The sequence below is a fragment of the Acartia tonsa genome, chromosome 5 (genome assembly GCF_053477335.1).
Source record: "Acartia tonsa isolate MP-2025a chromosome 5, ASM5347733v1, whole genome shotgun sequence".
Taxonomy (NCBI): Eukaryota; Metazoa; Arthropoda; class Copepoda; order Calanoida; family Acartiidae; genus Acartia; species Acartia tonsa.
In genome coordinates, this window is record NC_137264.1 from 51954383 (window position 1) to 51974787 (window position 20405).

General features: G+C 33.3%; 1 protein-coding gene across 3 annotated transcripts in view; it reads right to left on the reverse strand.

The window, feature by feature from the left end:
• Positions 1-10864: 10864 nt before the first annotated feature.
• Positions 10865-20405, reverse strand: part of LOC145319799 (facilitated trehalose transporter Tret1-like) — a 30927-nt gene continuing 21386 nt past the window's right edge. For all 3 annotated transcript variants that reach the window (XM_080162156.1, XM_080162157.1, XM_080162158.1), the window contains 8 exons: positions 20096-20166; positions 19470-19580; positions 16432-16522; positions 15937-16005; positions 14624-14741; positions 14094-14252; positions 12673-12718; positions 10865-11848 (listed from right to left, as the gene is read on the reverse strand). In XM_080162156.1, coding sequence (XP_080018282.1) covers positions 11694-11848; positions 12673-12718; positions 14094-14252; positions 14624-14741; positions 15937-16005; positions 16432-16522; positions 19470-19580; positions 20096-20166 — 820 coding nt within the window. In that variant the 3' untranslated portion in view covers positions 10865-11693. The remainder of the gene's footprint in view (positions 11849-12672; positions 12719-14093; positions 14253-14623; positions 14742-15936; positions 16006-16431; positions 16523-19469; positions 19581-20095; positions 20167-20405) is intronic.

A 20405-nucleotide genomic window follows, 5' to 3' on the forward strand; every position in this document is an offset into this window, starting at 1 on the left:
TTTAAAAATTAGATTACAAGCACATCAGACTGACATAATCATTCTGTAATTAATAACTATAAAAATCTCCCTGGAACCCATTCAACCCATAGCCCCATAACCCAAAATTTAATTGGGTTCTTCGAATGGTTATTAAACAAATATCACAATAAAGTTTTTATCCATGAAAATATATATTTTCTGGAGAAAAAAAAAATTTTAAAACCAGCCACATCATAACAAATTAAGTTTATTGATACTTGTATGCAATAATCAAAACTAACACACGAGTTGCGGCATTTGTTGCGCTAGTACCCAAAGTAAGTCAGAAACTGCTAAATTCTTGTACATTCCCTTTAAGCCAGTACCCAAAGTCTGAGACCCCTAAAAATTGAATATTCGATCCATTGTCCCCTCCCTTACTCCCTGCTTATTTTAATTCTTTTTACATATAAATCATAAAAACTTGCTTAGCCATAAAGATAAAGATCTGTTTTTGTTATGATTTATGACGCCAAATGCTGCTCAAAAGATTTATATCAGTTAAATCAGGTTTCAAAGTGACTTATTTTTTTAACATTTTATGTTTTAACATTCTTTTAGGTTAATGTTTTAATTTTGGATGTAATTAAATTTATTAGATACCTAATAAAATTTGAAAAAATATAGCTTTAATATTAAAGTAAAACCAAATTTTCTGATATATATTAGGATATATAAGTTGGAAGGAATTTTAATGTTAGAGGGAGATTTGAAATCTGCATCAAATTTTAAGGATTTTTATAAAATTCGTTTTTTGTATAATTCTGTATCTAAAAGCGGAAATACAATTTAAGTTAATTAATTTTGACATCTGTGATTGGTGGATTGAAAATTATCTTCGCTCTGATAGGAGAAGCTTAAGTGTCGCATATCATTCAACCAATTAAAGCGCAGGTAGTTTAAAATTAAAATTCCTTCCAACCTATATATCCTAATATACATGGGTCACACCAAAAGAATATTTTATTTGCCGTTCACCGCGTAGAGCCGCAGCCACTAAAACAACAAATTACATCATCTTATCTAAAAATCAAAGTGTATAAAGTATTTTTTATCCTATTAGTCTGTAAAACATCAACCACTCTTTGTTTTGTTTTTACTTCAAAACTTTTGTTCGCCATTGTGCAATTATTCCTAATTACTTTAATCACACCTATCTTGAATATTTACACAATATTTGCCCCATTTTCATCATAAAATTCTAGTCAAGTATATTTGCGTGTTTGCATAGTATTTGCAAACTTCAACGCAGCATAAAAATGCGCGGGAAAAAAATGGCAAATTAACGAGCGCAGGCAGTTTTTAGAGAGAGGTGCAAATTTGCTGAAGGCCTTGAATTATATATGCAAAGAGGCTTTGATTAGATTTAAGGGATCGGCAGTCGCAGTTGATGCAGCACAGCCGCTATTTTTGGGGGGTTTAGAACAATTCTATATACTACTTTTTAACATTATGGAGCCACATCAGCAAAATAGGAAAACAGGTCTTGGCTGCTAAAAAAAGCCCTTAAACAGCTGGACTACACTTTGGTTCAATTACACTAAGTAGTAGACTTGCCAATTTTCATTATTTGTTTCAAAGAATTGCTGTGAAGCCATCCTTATAAATGGCGGCTGGCTGACATTGTAGATTTTCAATAATAGGACACTCGCGACTTTGCTTTAATTCGTTATGCAATACAAGATAGTAGGAAGTAGAGACATTGGAACATGTTGCGATATGATAAATTGATGTTTAAAAAGTGGAAAAGAGAAAATGATATCTTTAGCCCATTTGTAAAGACTCGATAAGTTATGAAATGTTAAGAAATAACAAAATGCAGTTCCCCAAAAGAGATAAGGAATATATTTTTTGAAAATAGTACCTAAATTAATCCATAACTCATTATCCCTGTAATAATTATAAACTATTAGATCTATCATTATACATTTAAGGATCGAAAGAAAGGTACTATACCTCGTTTTGATACATAATTATAATATGAAAATAAACAAAAATAAGAGCCACCCTTCAAATAAAATGTGTCAAAAAATGTGTTATTTTCTGCACTAAATTTGCTTAAATGAAGTTTGCGCAGCTAGAGAGAGTGCAATTTTATGATAAGTAAATTGTTAGCAAGAATAAAACTAAACACAAATAGGATATTTTTAAAACCGAAGTTTTCAATCGATTTTAAACTTTGCATGGTGATTCCTTCAGTAGTAAGGTACAATTTAGAAAGCGTAGCAACTCTATAATCATTACCAGAATGTCCGTACGTCCATTTTAAACATGTTAATTTTTAACTTTTTTGACAGCAAATTTTTATTATATGATAGATTTTTTTTGATTGATCTGATTTTTAGAATGCTAGTTCCTATGACAACAAAGAACAATGTTATAAGCAAAGCTTCTCTATTCTCAAGTCCTAAAAATATAAGTATGTCCTTAAACATTATCCTGCATTAGCGTAGTTTTAAAAAAATTGCTTAAAAATTTGTTTCTAATTTTATACATTTATATTCTGATCATTTAGTTATGGCACTCTTCAAGTGTTGTCATCCTTGTTTTTTTTTTAAATCTGATACTTTATCTAACAACTAGCGGCTACGCCCCTAGAGGTTTCTAGGGGCACTTGTGGAGGGGGGAGTCGAATTTGATAATCCAATTTCTTATTGTAGATTTTAAAAGAAAAATTTTTTAAAAATATTTTGGGTGGTGGAAAGTTTTTTTCTTTGGGGGGGGGGTATTTTTCATTTTGGGAGGGTTGGGGGTGTCCCACCCCCCAAGAAAATAGTTATAAAACTTCCTGGGATGAAAATCTACCCTGTTAAGCAGAACCCGATCGGTTCAGCGGTTAGCGAGATCCTTCAGTACAGACACACAGACAGATACAGATACACAGACACACAGACAAACAAACATCCTGTTACTTTAGTATAAGGATATGAATACTCAAAACAAAACAATTTTAGCAAACAAACTGAAAAAAAATGTATAAACTAATGAAGCTGAGTGTAGGTATGGTTCAATGAGATCTCTAAAACCACTAGGTCAATGTGGCTACACGAATTTCTTTTTCTGAATCTTTGACGGTTTTAGGCTAGATTTTCTATACCTAAAAAGATAGATATATGACACTGAAAGAATTACCCCTTCTCAATCTTAAATCGTATCTGGACAAAGTGTCTCAAAATCAGCCATGTGGCGTCATAAAAATGAGGGAGATGAGAGGAGAAGTGGGAATGAAAACTCCTAAACGAGAGATGGATAATCCCTCATTTTTATGACTTCACAATGCTGTTTTTTTTAGACACTTAGTCCAGCTATCTTTTTTTTCATTTTTGTAATTAAACATAAAGGAGTTATTCCCATAGTATAAGACGAGTCTCTTGAGGCTAAAGCGGAGTCACAAGTGCCTTTAAAAAGCATAAAAACCACAAATAGGGTTATTGTTTTTATAATACAAGGAAATGGGAAACCATAACACATAATTATCTATGTATGTGTTGAAAGGAAACTCATTAATTTCCTTTTCTTTGCATACTTTGTTGTTGTAATATTTTGGTTTATGTTAAAATATATTTTTTACGATATTGCACATAACTGATAAATTTTACCCCTTATTTAAATATATACTATTAAATTAACAGGCATTATAAAATTCAACAAATCTTCATATATAACATTTCAATTATAAAGCTTTTAAACCTTTTAAAATATTTGAACTGTAATAGATTTGGAAGGAATACTTAGAAATCATATGCAAAATGTTAAATATGTTTACTTTCAAAATTAAGGACTCTGTATAACTCTGTAGCAATCCTATCTAATTATGGTTTTTGATTCAAAACAAGGACGACAAATTCCATAAAAGCAAAGCACTGAAACGGAAGGACACACGGACATTAACACTTGTATAGTGTCAGAACTGAATAATCAGAATATAAATGTATAGGAGTCGAAGCAAAATTGTAAGTAAATTTGTTGAAAAACTGCCTGATACAGGATAATGTTTATGGACATACTTACATTTTAAGGACTTGATTATAGAGTTGCTTCTCTTATAATATTGTATTTTGTTATCCCAGGAATTAGTATGCCAAAAATCAGATCAATCAGATTACATAAAAATTTGTTGTTAAAAAAGTAAAAAAAAATCAACATATTTAAAATGGACGTCTGGACACTCTGATAATGACTATAGAGTTGCTACGCTTTCTAAACGGTACCTAACTGCTACAGGAAGTTTGAAATCGATGGGACAATTCTAACATGCCTAAATTAACGAAAAAAGCAATCCGTCTCGGACGTACGGACGGACGGACGGGCCGACCCTAATTATAGAAAAGCTTCGCTTTTAAAACTATGAAATGTAGTAAATATGATTTTAACATTCAAGTTTATTGGCGAGTTTTTTTTTTAAATATTTTGTCTCAAATGAAATGAACTGACATATTTTTTATCTTTCCTTCTTATATAATAATTGTATACATAATCCTAATAAATAAACAGTAAGCTTTTTTGCCTTTACCGAAGAATGTCATTAACCGCTGTACTAATTGGAGTTTTCTTTACAGCGAAGCTTATTAGAGGTTCAGGGAAGATTTTTAGCTATTTTAGGGGAGGGTATCTCCACCCCTCAAGAGAAAACGCCCATAGAAAAATATCTCATTATTCCTTTTAAAAAAGAAAATTAACTCCTTAGGGGCGTATCTGCTAGTATTTACATATTTGATTTAAAAAATTGTTTATAGATTATTGTCATCCGTGTTTATAAAATTATTATTAAAATTTTATATTTGGTAGAATAGTTATTTCTCGCATCGTATTATAAACGGATTTCCGCGGATATAGAATGTACAATTATAAGATTAAAACCAGTTCTTTAGCCCCGTGGTGCCGAAGGCACGGGCTAAATAACTGGTTTTAATCTTATGATTGTACATTTTTATATTCGTAGAAAGCTGGATATAATACGATGCTAGACATAGTTTTTTCGTATGGATGAGAACCGGTTCCTATCCACCGGATTCGAATGAATACGAGAAAATGTATTACTTATCAATACATTGTAAAGGAGCAAATATTTAGATAAATTTTACATAATTTAAATATTATGTAAGCCTGTATAATTATGTTTAATGTCTTAACTACATAGATTACAGTTTGGACCACTAAACCAACTTTACTGAAGTAAAAATTCGACCAGAATTTAGATTTTTTTTCTTTTATTTTTTATAAACGTTCTTACTTTAAAAAGGTTAAAGTGTTGTGTCTTTTAATTAATCTTAGGGCTTATTTTTACTAATGTAGAGTGTAAAGTTGGTTTCGCGACCCAAACTGCATAGCACAATGGTATGTATGGATAATATTGTTTGATTTACCATAATTGTAATCCGTGTTTGCTTGTTTAATTCTGGAAAAGAGATAAAAATCCTGTGAACTATTTCTGCTTGTGTTAACTTATTTGTTATAATTATTTAAAGTAATAGGATGTTTGTCTGTCTTTGTGACCTCCCTAACCCCGTCTTCTTTCCCTCTAGGGGCGTAGCCGCCAATGTCAATTAAAGTAAATATTTTTTTGGCATGATCTGAGATTTCTTTTTTCTAGTATCTAGTATGTCTTCGAAACTGATTAATAAAGGCTGGATTAGAACCGGTTCTCAGTCGTACTGAAAAAAATCAGGTATAGCATCTTATTTCAGACAATTTTCCACGCATATTAAAATAAAAATCATAAAATTTATACCAGTTTTGTTAACCTGGGCCCTCCGGCCTCTCAGGACTAACAATACTGATTTTAATCTTATATTTTTTTCATTATTTAATATTCGCGGAAAGTTGCCTATAACACGATGCGATAAATAACTATTCCTTTCTTAATTGTTGACCTTTTTTAGAAAAGAAGGAAAATCCGAGACAATATGGTAATAAAATTTTATTGCTTTAGATTTAAAATTACTTTAGGTACATTAGCAATCTTAAAATCCTGATAATAAAGTAACAGGATGTGTGTCTGTCTGTCTGTACTGAAGCATCTCGCTAACCGCTGAACCGATCAGGTTCTCCTTAACAGGGTAGCTTCTAATAGGTCCTAGGAAGGTTTATAACTATTTTGGCGGAGGGTACCACCACCCTCTTAAGAGAAATCACAAAAAAAATCGGAAAAAGTTTAATATTTGAACGCAACATAAAGAGGTATCGTAGAGACTTGAACAAGAAAAACATTTAAAGTGTTACTAAATGCCTAAAGGGGCGTAGCCGCTAGTACATAACTAATGCAGCAAAGCTGATCCATATTTAGGATGGACAAGAAAATTTACTACATCTTTTCTTGTTTGTTTCTGATTTTAAAAATACGATAGGTTGCTTAGAAATTTGACTTTGTAGTTTATCTATAATACAAAGTAGAACGATGTCTGTCTGTCCGTCTGTCTGTCCGTCTGTCCGTCTGTCCGTCTGTCCGTCTGTCTGTCCGTCTGAAGCTTAAGATCTCGGTAACCGCTGAACCGATTGGGCTCTACTCTTCAGGGATTATACCTACTGATCCTGTGGTGGTTTTAAGATATTTTCTTGAGGGGTGGGACACCCCTAACCCCCCCAAAAACAAAAAAATCCCCCCCTTAGAGGAGACTTCAACGTCAAATAAGGTGGTATCGTACATAAAAAATTAAATTTAACAAACAAAAACATTTAAAGTGCCACTAGAGGCCTCTAGGGGCGTAGCCGCTAGTATAGAATATATTACATCAAGAAATTTTTTTTACAAGTGGTTTCGCCCGTTTCATCTAGGTGCAATGTATATGAGTGAAAAGGGCTTTTAAAAGCTCAGGATTCATATAGTCTAAAACCATCTAGGGAGCTATACAATGTTTTTAATTATTCATTCGAACAATTGACAATAAACTTTTACTGTACGTTACTGTGTTTTCTCATCTAAAATATATATCTTGTTACTGCTTCGCTACAAAATATAGACATTTTAATCTCTTTCTATTTTTTTTGTACACGTATAGATTTAAAAATGTAAATAATCAGAAAAAAATACATTCTATCCAGCACCAAAATTTCAAGTCCTAAACAGGACACTAACAAACAAACACACGACAATTATTAAATTTAACATTTTCACTTTCTGAGATGTATATAAATAGATATGAGGATGTTGTATCTAAATCACGATACTCCTCTATTAACACATTAAAATCATTCAAAATATGTTTGATTAAATAGTGTTAAGTTTACATATTTCTGATTTTTATCACTACAAATATATTTGAAACATTTGAGGTTCAAGGTTGTTGTTTCCACCGCACACTGACACTCGCAACAGCCTTGATTTTCACGCAAGCACTGCTGTAGCTTTACTAACCAACTTTAAGGAGGGAATACATATACTATACCACTGCAGGGAGGAGGAGGGCAATGACGGTTAAATTAATCAACTTTACATTTTTCATTAAAAAATTCATCAGGCAAAGTTCTATTCATAAAATTAGATGAAAGATTCATTTATCTTTTGTGATCCTATTCCTGATACCACAGTCAGGGAGTTACAACCCTTAATAGGCCTTTAAAGGGAATGGGGAACGAAAAATATACAAACAAGTGGTAAGGGGGATGGGGGTTGAAGGGTGGGGGGAGGTTCAACAACACCAACCGCCTGTGGTGGTGGTGTGTGTGTGCGAATGTGTGTGTAGGCTGTTGTCAGTGCTAAAGAAATCTGACGCTTTAACTTCAGGGGAGTTGTTGTTGGGGGGGGGGGGGGGGGGTAGGGGGAGATAGAGGAAAAGAATGAACTGGAGCATAATAAATGGGAAGGGATGGGTTGTCTGTAGGAAAAGGGCGTTACCAGCGTCTGTGTTAATATATATATATATATATATGCGACGACGGACGGCTGTTGTTCCAAGTGTGGGTGGATGGTCAATGCAACAGAAATCTATAATACAAAGTAGTACGATGTCTGTCTGTCTCTCCGTCTGTCTGTCTGAAGCTTAGGATCTCGGTAACCACTGAACCGATTGGGCTCTACTCTTCAGGGAATATACCTACTTTTCCTGTGATGGTTTTAAGCTATTTTCTTGGGGGATGGGACACCCCCAACCCCCACAAAAAAAGAAAATACCACCTCCCAAAAAAAAATTTTATTTTACTTTTTAAATTTAAATAACACAAAAATAGGTTGATCAAACCTCTTGGGGCAAAGCCCCTAGAGGTTAGGGGCGAAGCCGCTAGTAATACCATAACACATTATATATTAACGAATCATTAACATTGTATAATAGACAATATTTTTTTTTAGAGGAAAGCTTCTTTATAAAAAAATTTCTGTCCGTCTGTCAATAATGACACCTAGACAAGTAAGTGTAGATAATCAGGGGTAGCCAGTCTAAACAACAATTCTACAAAAAAAAATCACGAAACCTAATCTGGTGATATAGTTTGTTTTTGTCATGTAAGTGAATGGGTATGGGAAAGAAGGGGGGAAGAGGGGAAGGGGGTTGTGGGGAATTTTCCTTTAGAGTTGTTTGTCAGAATATCATTCCCTTGTCCATGGTAGAAAATTCAATTTTTTCCTTTTTAAATCACATTACTTTCCACTTGCATAGAAAGGGAGGGGGGGAGTCAACCAAAAAATTAATATTCTAGTTTTTAAAAGAAAATAAAAAAATGTGGGGGGGAAGGGCAATGTTTTCTAGGGCGATTTCTCTTACAAGGGTAGAAGTACCCCCCCCCCCCCCCACCTTAATTATAAATCTTTCCAGAACCTATGATAAGCTTCACGGTAATGGAGAACCATATTGGTCCAGTGGTTTGCGAGATCCTTTGGTACACACGGACAGACTCTTAAACATCCTGTTACTTTTATAAGAGAATACATAAACTATGAAAGTTTGAAACCGGTTGAAAAAATTAGAACTATGGTCCGTCCAGAAAACCATTTTAAATTTTATTTTATTTTTTTTTTTCACAAATTTGCCGAATTTTATTTTTTGTTAGTTTGTGCGTCCACCGTTCAAAGTGGTAAAGTTGTAGGTTCTATATAATAAACGGATAATGCGTACATGTGTGTGTATGTGCGTACATTTGTGTGTGTGCGTACATTTTATGTGTGTGTGTGCGTACATGTGTGTGTGCGTACATTTTATGTGCATGTGTGTGTGTGCGCGCATGTGTTTGCGTGCATTTAATGTGTCAGATACAGAGCAAAAGACGGTTGATTGACTTTTCAGGGATTAAGGATAGGTTTCTTTTTGGATTTGCACAGGGGCAGTCTAGTACTATGTATTTTAACTAGCGGCTACGCCCCTAGAGGCCTCTAGGGTCACTTCAGGTGAATTTGACAACCCAATTTCTTATTTTAGATTTTAAAGAAAAAGTAAAAAAAAATTTGGGGGGAGGGAAATTTTTTTTTTAGGTGGTGCCCCCATTTTTAATTTTAGTTAAAATTTTTTTAAAAATCTTTTATTGGGGGCAATTTTTTTTCTAGGGGCTATTTATCTTGGGAGGGTGGTGGTACCCTACCACAAAATAGTTATAAACCTTCCTGGGACATATGAGAAGCTACCCTGTTACGGAGAACCCTATCGGTTCAGCGGTTAGCAAGATCCTTCGTTACAAACAAACAAACGAACAGACAGACAGACAGAAATCGTTCTACTTTGTATTATAGATTTCAACCTAAAGATATGGCAAAAATTCGAAAGTAATTTTGCACTAGTAAACAAAGTTTCAAAAATGGGCCAAAATAAGCTTAGAGAGTTCACGTCCAAAATAACCAAAAATATATGAATTTAAGACGTATTGGCCTATTTCTATATCTCTGTGAAGAGACGGACCCTTGCGCTCACGTGTACTTTATAGCACGCCACAAGACGGGGGGGGGGGGGCATGGGGAATTTAAAAGGGTGGAAATTGATGGTAACACCCGTAAAAGGTGAATTTGAAAGAAAATTACGACTTCTTGATCCTATAATCATGACGTAATATCTAATGGCTTACTTACTAATGTTCCTAAGGTTAATTTATCTAGCAAGATCACAACAGTATATAACCTCGTCCTTAATTGTTAGCAGCGAAGCTACTGTATATTTATAACTCACATTGTCTATAATAAATTAAGAAATGTATTGATTTGTGACGTTATTTATGACTTTATAAGTTTACTAGCGGTTACGCCCCTAGAGGTCACTAGGGGCACTTGAAGATGGGGGAGTTGAATTTGATTTCACCCATTTTAAATCTTAATTAACAAAAATAAATTTGGAGGGGGGGGGGGGGGGGGAATTTCAAATTTTTCCTCTTACTTTATTATAAGGATAACTAGGTGCACCTAAATATTTTGAGAAGTTTTAGATGTTTTAAGGGTAACTTTATTATCGATCGATGATAACATCTCTACTTTATTTTTATTACTAGGGGGGGGGGGGCACTTGGAATCCTTTGGCTAACATCTGTTACTGTAAAATCAACAAAATTAGTAATAGCAATATTAATTTACTAGCGGCTACGCCACTAGAGGCCTCTAGTGGTATTTAAATGTTTTTTTTTATTTTAAATATCTAATTTGAGAAATAACTTGTCTATGTTATCAACTATTAAATTCATGCATCTACGCAGCGCGTCTACGCAGCGGGACTACGCTAGCGAGACTACGCTAGCGACACTATGCGGCGGAAATATTTAATTTTTTTTTTATTTTATTGTGATTTCTCTTGGGAAGGTGAGGGAACCCTCCCCCAAAATAGTTAAAAACCTTCCCAGGACATATGAAAATCTACCCTGTTAAGGAGAACCCAATCGGTTCAGCGGTTAGCGAGATCCTTTGGTACAAACACACAGACAAACATCCTGTTACTTTGGTATAAGAATTATACAATAAAACAAGGATGACAACATCCATAGATAAGTAGCAAAGAACAAAAATGTAGATGGACCACCGGACAAAGTGAATTAGTGAGCAGATATTCAGTTTAACAATAAATGAAAACATACCTAGATGATAAAAATCACAAAACCTTTCTTTGTAAAAAAAAAAAAAATTGTTTATTTGTAACAAATAATACTAAAATATCAATGCACAACTAAAATATTATTACACAGCTAAATATTATTTTTTATTACATCTTCAATATATCACAACAAAATATTTCTTTCATTAGGAAATATTTAGAACTGAACCTTTTTAGGTTTTTTTGTAATTTACAAATTACTTTTAGAGCAGTTTTACTCTGCATAGGTGTCTAGTCAACCCCCCTCCCTCCTTTTTAGACATAAGAAGAAGAAAAAATTACCCAATTTAAATTATATCAAATTAAGGAAAAGCTACAAAAACTTGCAAAGTTTAAATGTGAACCATTTTCCATTTTAATTAAAATAAGTATACATACTATACAATACATAAATCTTAAAACATACATAAACATCGAACAATGAACTGTTAAGACTGCTAGGGGCAAAACGGCTGAACACAGTTATAATATTCGCAATTTACGATTAGCCGGTTGTTAGCTAGCAGCCTTTAAAGTTTTTCGCTACTTGTGATTAATCGATTCCAGCCACTAGAAAATCTACCAGATCAAAAAAGGTCTCGGATTAAAAAAAATATTTGTTTTGCATTTCTATTTTTATTTTGTTAATTTAATACTTGGCACACTTTAGTTTCTTTAAGATACTTTTTAGCAGATTTATTGCACTGTTATAAACGTATTATAACCATCTTCACTATTAGATTCATAAGCTAGATTGTCATGAGCGTCTTTGGTTGTGTTTGCGTTCATATCGTGTCTTGCTTTCGCTCCTTCTTCAAGCTCATCTAAGTTTGGTCTTTGGCTTTCATTCACTGAAAATAAATTAACTAATAATTTTGAAATGGCATAAGATAAAAAAAAATGGTTGAGCAAGCACATTTTTGAAAAAGATTGGGAAAGTTTAGTAATTTTTTCATATAACTAACCGCTGCAGGGGCCCTGACCCTCCATGGCCATCCTGTCCTTAGTATAACCTAACCTATAACGACTAAATCTAATACACAAACAATCAAACGAAAACTACCTCTCCCCCCCCCCCCCACTAATTTTCTATTTATATCAAAATAAGAAGTATTTTATTTTTGAAGATGATTAAAGTCCCTCCACAGATTATGACGTCATACGAAAGAATAGCCAATGAGAGTCCAGTATAGACTGTAATTGACTAATGGTAAAATTTAGGCTGGTCTCTCATTGGTTATTCTATCGTATAATGTCATAACCTGTGGAGGGACTTTAATTATCTTCCCAAGGGTACTATTTACATTTTTAGGACTTGATTATAGAGTTGCTTCGCTTAAAACATTATACTTTGTTGTCCCAGGAATAAACATACCAAAAATCAGATCAATCGGATGATTAAATCACAAAAAAAATTGTTGTTAAAAAGTAAAAAATCAACATGTTTAAAATGGACGTACGGACATTCTTGTAATTATTATAGAGTTGCTACGCTTTCTAAATCGTACCTAACTACTAAAGGAATCACCATGCAAAGTTTGAAATCGATAGGACAATTCTAACATGCCTAAATTAACTAAAAAAGCTATCCGTTTGTGACGGACGGACGTACGGACCGACCCTAATTATAGAAAAGCTTCGCTTTTAAAAATGGCGATCGTCTTTAAAACTTTACCTGTAGCTTTTCTGAAGAATCTGTGCATTTTTTCTAATTCAACTCCCTACAAAAAATGTCATTACCAAATTAGTTTCCATGAAATAAAAAAAGGACATACAAATCTCCTAAAACGTCTGGAAGTATTTTATAGCTTGCAAGTTAAAAGCCCCGAGGTGACGAAGTCACCGGCTAAAAAAACTAGTTTTAATCTTATGATTGTACATTTCTATATTCGTAGAAAGCTGGATATAATACGATGCTAGACATAGTTTTTTCGTATGGATGAGAACCGGTTCCTATCCACCGGATTCGAATGAATACGAGAAAACAATTTAAAAATTTGCATTGGTGCAGAAGGGAAAACTAAAAGAGTTATTTTTATTTTCTTAAACTGTTTTATTCGGGGGTTGGGGAGGGGAGGGGGTAATGTTCCTAAAAAAATTTGATGGGAAGGGCTAATCCCGTCTGGAAGGATCAAATCTAAATATGAGAGTGATTACATTTTAGGTTGAAGCTGCATAGCTGCATATTCTTTTTAAAAAAACACAGCTTGCTGCGGCTAAGACTGCCTCTGTAAACCTTGTTATTTACAATAGATATAGTATATCTAGATGACCCCATAAACTGTCAAACTTAAAAAAGAAATTCTAGCATACAAATACTTAATGTTTTGTTATACATATACAGTCTATCCAATTAACACTAGTGACGAAATTTTTCAATGACATAATTTCTAGAAAGCTAGCTTTATCCTATTGGCTGATTTAAAGAGTGTGTCTCTAGCTTACTCTATTATACAGTGTGTTTTTTTATGAGAACTTTTTTGAAAGCAATTTTACCCCACTTATAGTTATCAGAATTTAATGATTAATGGCTTATTTTCTTCGTTTTTTAAGGCAATTAATAGAACAACCAAAAAATATTTCAGTTTTTATTAAAAAAAAAACAGTAAATTCTAAAATTCAAAACTTAGGTGTCAACATCTAAAAATGGTTTCGGCGCATTTTTCTTATGCTCAAATATTCAACCTTTTGCAAGAATGGCTGCAAAACACTTCAAAGTTTAGATATAGAGCTAAAAATGTATACAGATACTATTAGGGACATGTACTAGAATATATCAAAGTTTAAAGGTCATATGTCAACCAGGGAGGGAGTACTGGCCCCCCAAAGTCGACCACAGAAAATCTAATTTTTTTCTTAGAAGATTTAGGCATAAGAAAAATGCGTTAAAACCATTTTTAGATGTTGACACCTAAGTTTGAATTTTATATTTTACTGTACTTTTTAAATGAAAACTGAAATATTTTTTTAGTGTTCTATTAATTGCCTTAAAAAACGAAGAAAATAAGCCATTAATCATTAAATTCTGATAACTATAAGTGGGGCAAAATTGCTTCCAAAAAAAGTTCTCATAGAAAAAAAACAAACTGTATTTACCTTTGTTTCTGGAACTATAAAGTACAGGATGGGACACAGTACAGTGAGGATACAGCCGTACAGAAGAAAAGTACCAGCCAGGGTCATGCTGTCCACAAACAAGGGAAACAGTTTCAGAATTCCCAGCAGCATCAGTGTTGTGAAGGCTCGGGTTGAACTCTGAAATATTATAGTTATTCATCGAATAGTATAATTACTATATGAAATACTTATAGGTTATAAATGCCTAAACCCTGCGGGGAGCTGTTAGTATGTCCATTTCTTAGCCATTACCTAACTAAACATACAAACATCCTGTTACTTTTATAATAGAATAGCTTCAATACCTTTTATATTTTTTTAATGCATAACCCCTGGGGGGTGTTTATCGGTTTATCCCTTTCTTAACCTAACCTAACTCATTTTAAAAACTTTAAAAAAGTTTTAGATGCCTAAACACTTTGGGGAGGTGTTTGTATGTCCATTTCTTAACCTAACCCAACTAAACATACACACATCCTGTTACTTTTTTGTGAGTATTGGTTCATTACCTTACAAATGACCCTTATATCAGCTGGGAAAAGTTCGCCGCTGTAGAGGAAAGGCAGGTTCTGAACTCCAAGCTGTACTGTGGTCACGATAAAACAAGCAGCTGCCAGGCTCAACCAACTATAAAAGATATTAATTATTTATCACATCGTATTATAGACAGCTTTCCGCGGTTATAAAAACAATAATTTAAAATCAGTTTTGTTAGCCCCAAGGGGTCGAAGGCATGGGCAAACAAAACTGATGTTAATTTTTGGATTTTTATTTTGATTTCAATAGACAATTGGATATAGTACAATTCTATTATGATTTTTTAGTATACCGGTTCTAATCCAGCGAATATTAATCGGTTTTGAAACCATACTGGAAAAGTAAATCTACCAATGAATAAGTAAAGAATATAGGGGGGACTTAGTTTATTAGCTGCGTCCCTATCCGACAATGACAACAAATTGTACAAAATTCTATCTAAGATTTACAAGCTTGCCTTCAAAAAGTTTTTTTTCACATTTTAAAACAACCCAAAAAATGAAATTGGTTAGGTAATTTCTTCGTCCTAACAAACATTTACTTCAAAAATACTGAGGAAGTTTTTAACATTTTAATTTTACTGTTAGAATTTAGAAGTAGCAAAAAATTTGCTATACAATGGGTTCTGAAATACCTAACTGTGCATGGTAATATATTGTGACTGTTTTTAGAACAAGACATTCACCCAATATTAACCATTCACACACCTGACATAGTAGCATTTTTAACATCTTTATGACGCAGTGATGGGCCGAGGCTTGAACCTATTACCTTCCCGACAACGAGCAGATTTGGATACACCAAGGCCTAATTTAGTAGGTATAATATATTCTGGTAAATTTCAAGGGCGACTTTGTTGTCCTGAGGTGGGTTTTTGAACCAAGAATGCCGCGTTTTTTCGACATTTTTTAAACCTGTTGTCTTCGTTCAATCAATCATTATTATGGAAATACCCTGTAGGATTAAAACAGAGTATACAACTTAAGAATTCATAATTTTAAAATTATCATTTTAGTCATTTGTATAATGTCTAATAAAACTCTAAAAAGATGCATTAATTAATATACAGCAAAAATGGATTTAAGATTATTTATTTTTCTTCTATAAAAGCCGTACCAACAAAGGCGAAATAATTAAATAATAGTTGTATACTCTGTTTAAATCCTACAGGGAATTTTCATAATAATAATTGATTGAACAAAGATGACAGGTCGAAAAAACGCGGCATTCTTGGTTCAAAAACCCACCTCTGGTTACAAAAATAAGTATAAAAAAATAATATTACCCATAGACGTTTTCTGAATTGTGATCTTTCAGGAAAGAAAATAAAGAGAACAGCAAAAGTCCAAGAATGCTGAAAAGAAAAAGAAAACCTGTAAATTAAGTATAAACAATTTATTTTGTAGATTTATAAAAATTTTAAAAATTTACCTGGAACTTTGAATGCAACATATAAGTCACATCTTACTTGATTTCATAGTCTATATACATAAACTATGTTCCTTTTTTTACAAGCTATTATATAAAATAGTATTTTTTGTCTGTAGCGAAGGATCTTGCTAACCGTTGAACCAATGTGGTTCTTCTTTTCAGTAAATGTCCTGAGATGGTTTTAGGCTTTTTTTCTGCCCTTCTATATCCATTTGAATAAAGAGCCCCAAGATGCTAAGGGCGCAGCCGCTAGTAAATTTTAAAAGTACAGATGTATTTTTTTGCTTTAAAGATTTGCATGTTGAAAAAAAGTACCATTTAAATTTTTTTAGATAGAGAAATTGTTTACCTGGAAATAATAGACACCTTGTACATGCTTCTTCTCTTGTGAGCCTTCAATTTGGTTGCAAGAAATACTGACCCAGCAAATCGGAAAAATCCTTTAAAAATTAGATTGGTAATAGCGAAAAAAATGTTTTAGATTGTTGATTTGAAATAATCATTTATAAATCAAATTTAAAATAAAAACTTTTTATAATTAGGTTCAGTCATCAAGTCAGGAAAAGCAAGAATGTAATGGAAATTAAAACTTAAATAAATGAAATATTTTGGCATTTTGATTAATTAAATAGCTGCCATGTACATAAAAGTTTCATATCCTTATACTAAAGTAACAGGATGTCTGTGTGTTTGCGTGTTTGTGTGTTTGTGTGTCTGTGTGTCTTTGTGTTTGTACCGAAGGATCTTGCTAACCGCTGAACCGATCGGGTTCTCCTTAAAAGGGTAGCTTCTCATAGGTCCCGGGAAGGTTTATAAATATTTTGGGGGAGGGTACCACCACCCTCCCAAGAGAAATGAGAAAAAAAATCGAATTTTTTTAAAATTTTTTGGGAGACTTCAACGTCAAATAAAAAGGTATCGTACATAAAAAAACAAACAAAAACATTTAAAGTGCAACTAGAGGCCTCTAGGGGCGTAGCCGCTAGTAAATGGATATTGTGACAGGCATATTTTTAGTCAGCTATTGGTCAATGCGTTCCTCCATTGTCTGGGGAGTAGATGGGGTAAGGTAAAAAAGGAGGGGGGGGCATGAGGTGAATCAGTATATAGCCAGCTGTAACAATCATTTTATTAGGGTAAGTTAATATCTGGTGAGATATCCAAGTAGTTCTATATCCATTAACCCTTTCAGATCGGGCCCCAATTCGAACACCTCAATAGAAAGGAGGGGGGGGGGGGGGGTGGCACGACCGACACAGACCAGACATGCCGGCGTATAATTACTAAACTTAAAAAGTCATGAAGTCACAGCTCTCTATATTAACTACAAAAAAAATGACATTGAAAATACTTGAGGGGGGGGGTGGCTAATTAAGCCCCCCCTCCCCTGATCTGTAAGCGTTAACATATATTTGTTTCCAAACAATCATATTTTAATCATCTTTACTTTCATGGATGTTGACATCTTTGTTGTCAATAAAGTCAATATCATTACCATTTTTTTTTTGCAGAATTCTATGTGTTATTTATTTACTCTAAACACAAATTTTATCAGCGAAAATAAATTTTTGACAGAAACTAAGATTCTATGTGTTATTTATTTACTCTAAACACAAATTTAATCAGTAAAAGTAAATATTTAGTTTCTAGAGATATGACTAAACCAGACTTTACAAAAATATTTATGTACAGTCAAGTAGTTTATTTTCAGTCTTTCTTTAATCTGTGAAAAAATAGATTTTATTTTTAGAGATATCATTAAACCAAACGGTTCATATATAGCAGCTGCATATTTTATACTACCAAAGGATTTTTAGTATTTTGGTTAGTTAAAACAGTTAGGGAGTTGAATCCATTTTAATAGAAGCAGCAATAAAATCTATGATTACGGTTTTGACCCTCTAAAAAACATAATCTACCATTCCACTTTCCCCTGTCTTGTTGATGATATCATTAACGCCGATACGATTTTTGAAATGTACCATTCCACTTTCAATAGAAGCGTAACTGGAATGGTTCAGCGTATTCTTGAACATTGATTTCCTAATTTAAATCGACATAATAGTAATGGTATATTCTAGTTATTATTTTTATTTTACATAAAAAAATTTAATTCTACATATTAATTTATACATTCCTACGATTAACACAATTTAAAAAAAAAAAAAATATTTCAATTATGTCGATGTTAAAAGTGTAAACCACCATTCCAGTATCTCCTCTCTTGAAAGTGGAATGGTACATTTCAAAAATCGTATCGGCATTGATGATATCATCACCAAGAGAGGCAAAATTGGAATGGTAGATTACAAAAATCATATCGGCGTTGATGATATCATCACCAAGAGAGGGGAAAGTGGAATGGTAGATTACGTTTTTTAGAGGGTCAAAACCGTAATCATAGGTTAAATTCCTGCTTTTATAAAAATGGATTCAACTTCCTAATTGTAAAATACTTTTTTTAATTCCAACATAAAAAAAATATTTCTGTTCTTTACCTGGATGGCTCTACCAGGATTGAAGGCATCCTGTGCCTGCCAGGATTAAGATATTAAAAAAATTAACTCTCAGTTTTGTGTAAAGCATAAACAACAGACTTAAAAAGGTACCTAGTCATAGCCCTCTATCTTTTACACAACAAAAATGCAGGTAGTAAGTGAGGGGACAATGGGCAATTAATTCAATTTTAGATTCTAACTCAATATCTTCAAAACTAGATATATCTGGAAAATTCCAAAAATTTAGATAAAGCAATCTTTATTAGAATTGTATAATAAGAAATTATTAAACACTGAAAGAAAAGTATTTAACATTAGGTTATCATGTCTTATTTTCCTGTGAAAAGTATTAATTTATCATAAAAAGTATGACCTTAGTACTGGCATTTTCTTTCCATAATCGGGGTTTGTTTTCATATTTGACAAGGGGTTGATTAGAATGGATAGGTACAGAAGTATCACAGTAGAATTTCTGGTTTATCCCACCCATTTTAGAAGAAAACTATTTTGTTTAAAAACTAAAATAAACTTGTTTTGAATTTTTTTTTCAAATAGTCTGCTAGTATTTGTATTGGTTAGTTTTCAGTGAGGGTCGTCTGCTTTGGAAATAATTGTTTTAGCGGCATTCTTTGCGCTGGGACCCAAAGTCTTTAAAATTTGCCAAAATAATAAAAGTTGCATGTGTTCTGGTACCCAAAGTCCAACACTGTCAGAAATATGAATTTTACATCCATTGTCCCCTCCTTTTCTCCCTGACAAAAATGAGATATAAAAAAACCTCATAGGTTGGGTGGGGGTGGGGGGGTAGAGACTCCACACCCCCTGACCGTGGGCATCCGTAAATAGATTATCTCTAATTGTTAAGTATCTGCACAACTTGAAAACTTACCAATTATTATTCCAGAAATGTAAGCCCATGTTTGGACTTGGTTTTGCTTGATACATTCATCATCAGCATCTGTCAAGGTGCTATTTTCTAAACCTGCATATTCACTCGAATCTGTAGTAAATCATTGTAACGTTATGTGTAAGAATGATTTCTTATATAGTGCCTGGAGCTGGATCTTTAAATCATTTCAATGGTGCGCCAAATCGGGATGAGACAACTTTCCACCAATGAGAGCACATCATTTTATGAAATGCCGCGCTGTGATTGGCTGAAATTCGGCGCACCCCGATTTGGCCCACCATTGAAATGATTTAAAGATCCAGCTCTGGTGTGCACAGAAAATCCCTACCACCATATTTTGAAATAAATCGAAAATAGAAGGGGGGGGGGGTTATAGTTTTGTTTTGTTTGTTTGTTAGGTTAGGTTATGTGGTATAATAAAGCCCAGCAGGGTAATGGTGCTGCAGGTATAGGCCCCACCGCAAGGGTTTTGCAAAGAGATTCCCCCCCTTCTTAAAATTTAATATAAAAATTAAAGGGGTGGGTAACAATGCCAAATCGATTTTAAAATATTCTTAAAACAAGAAAAGTTTTAGTTTTTGAATTATAAGCATTACTATGATTGCCTTGTATATTATTTGTTGCAAATATAGAATCAAAGATTTTAATCACATATCCACGTAATACAGATGCACCACTGTAAAGAATAGTAATATAACAGGATGTCTGTCTGTGTGTGTTTGTTACAAAGTATCTCGCTAACCGCTGAACCGATTAAAATCTCCATTACTGTAGAGCTATATCCTGGAACCTGGAAGGGATGGTTTTTGAGGAAGGGTACTTCAACCCTTCCAATGATATTCCCAACAATATAAAAATTAAAATTTATTTACTCCTCCCACACCTTATTAGTTTGTAGCATTGTAAAGGTTTTTT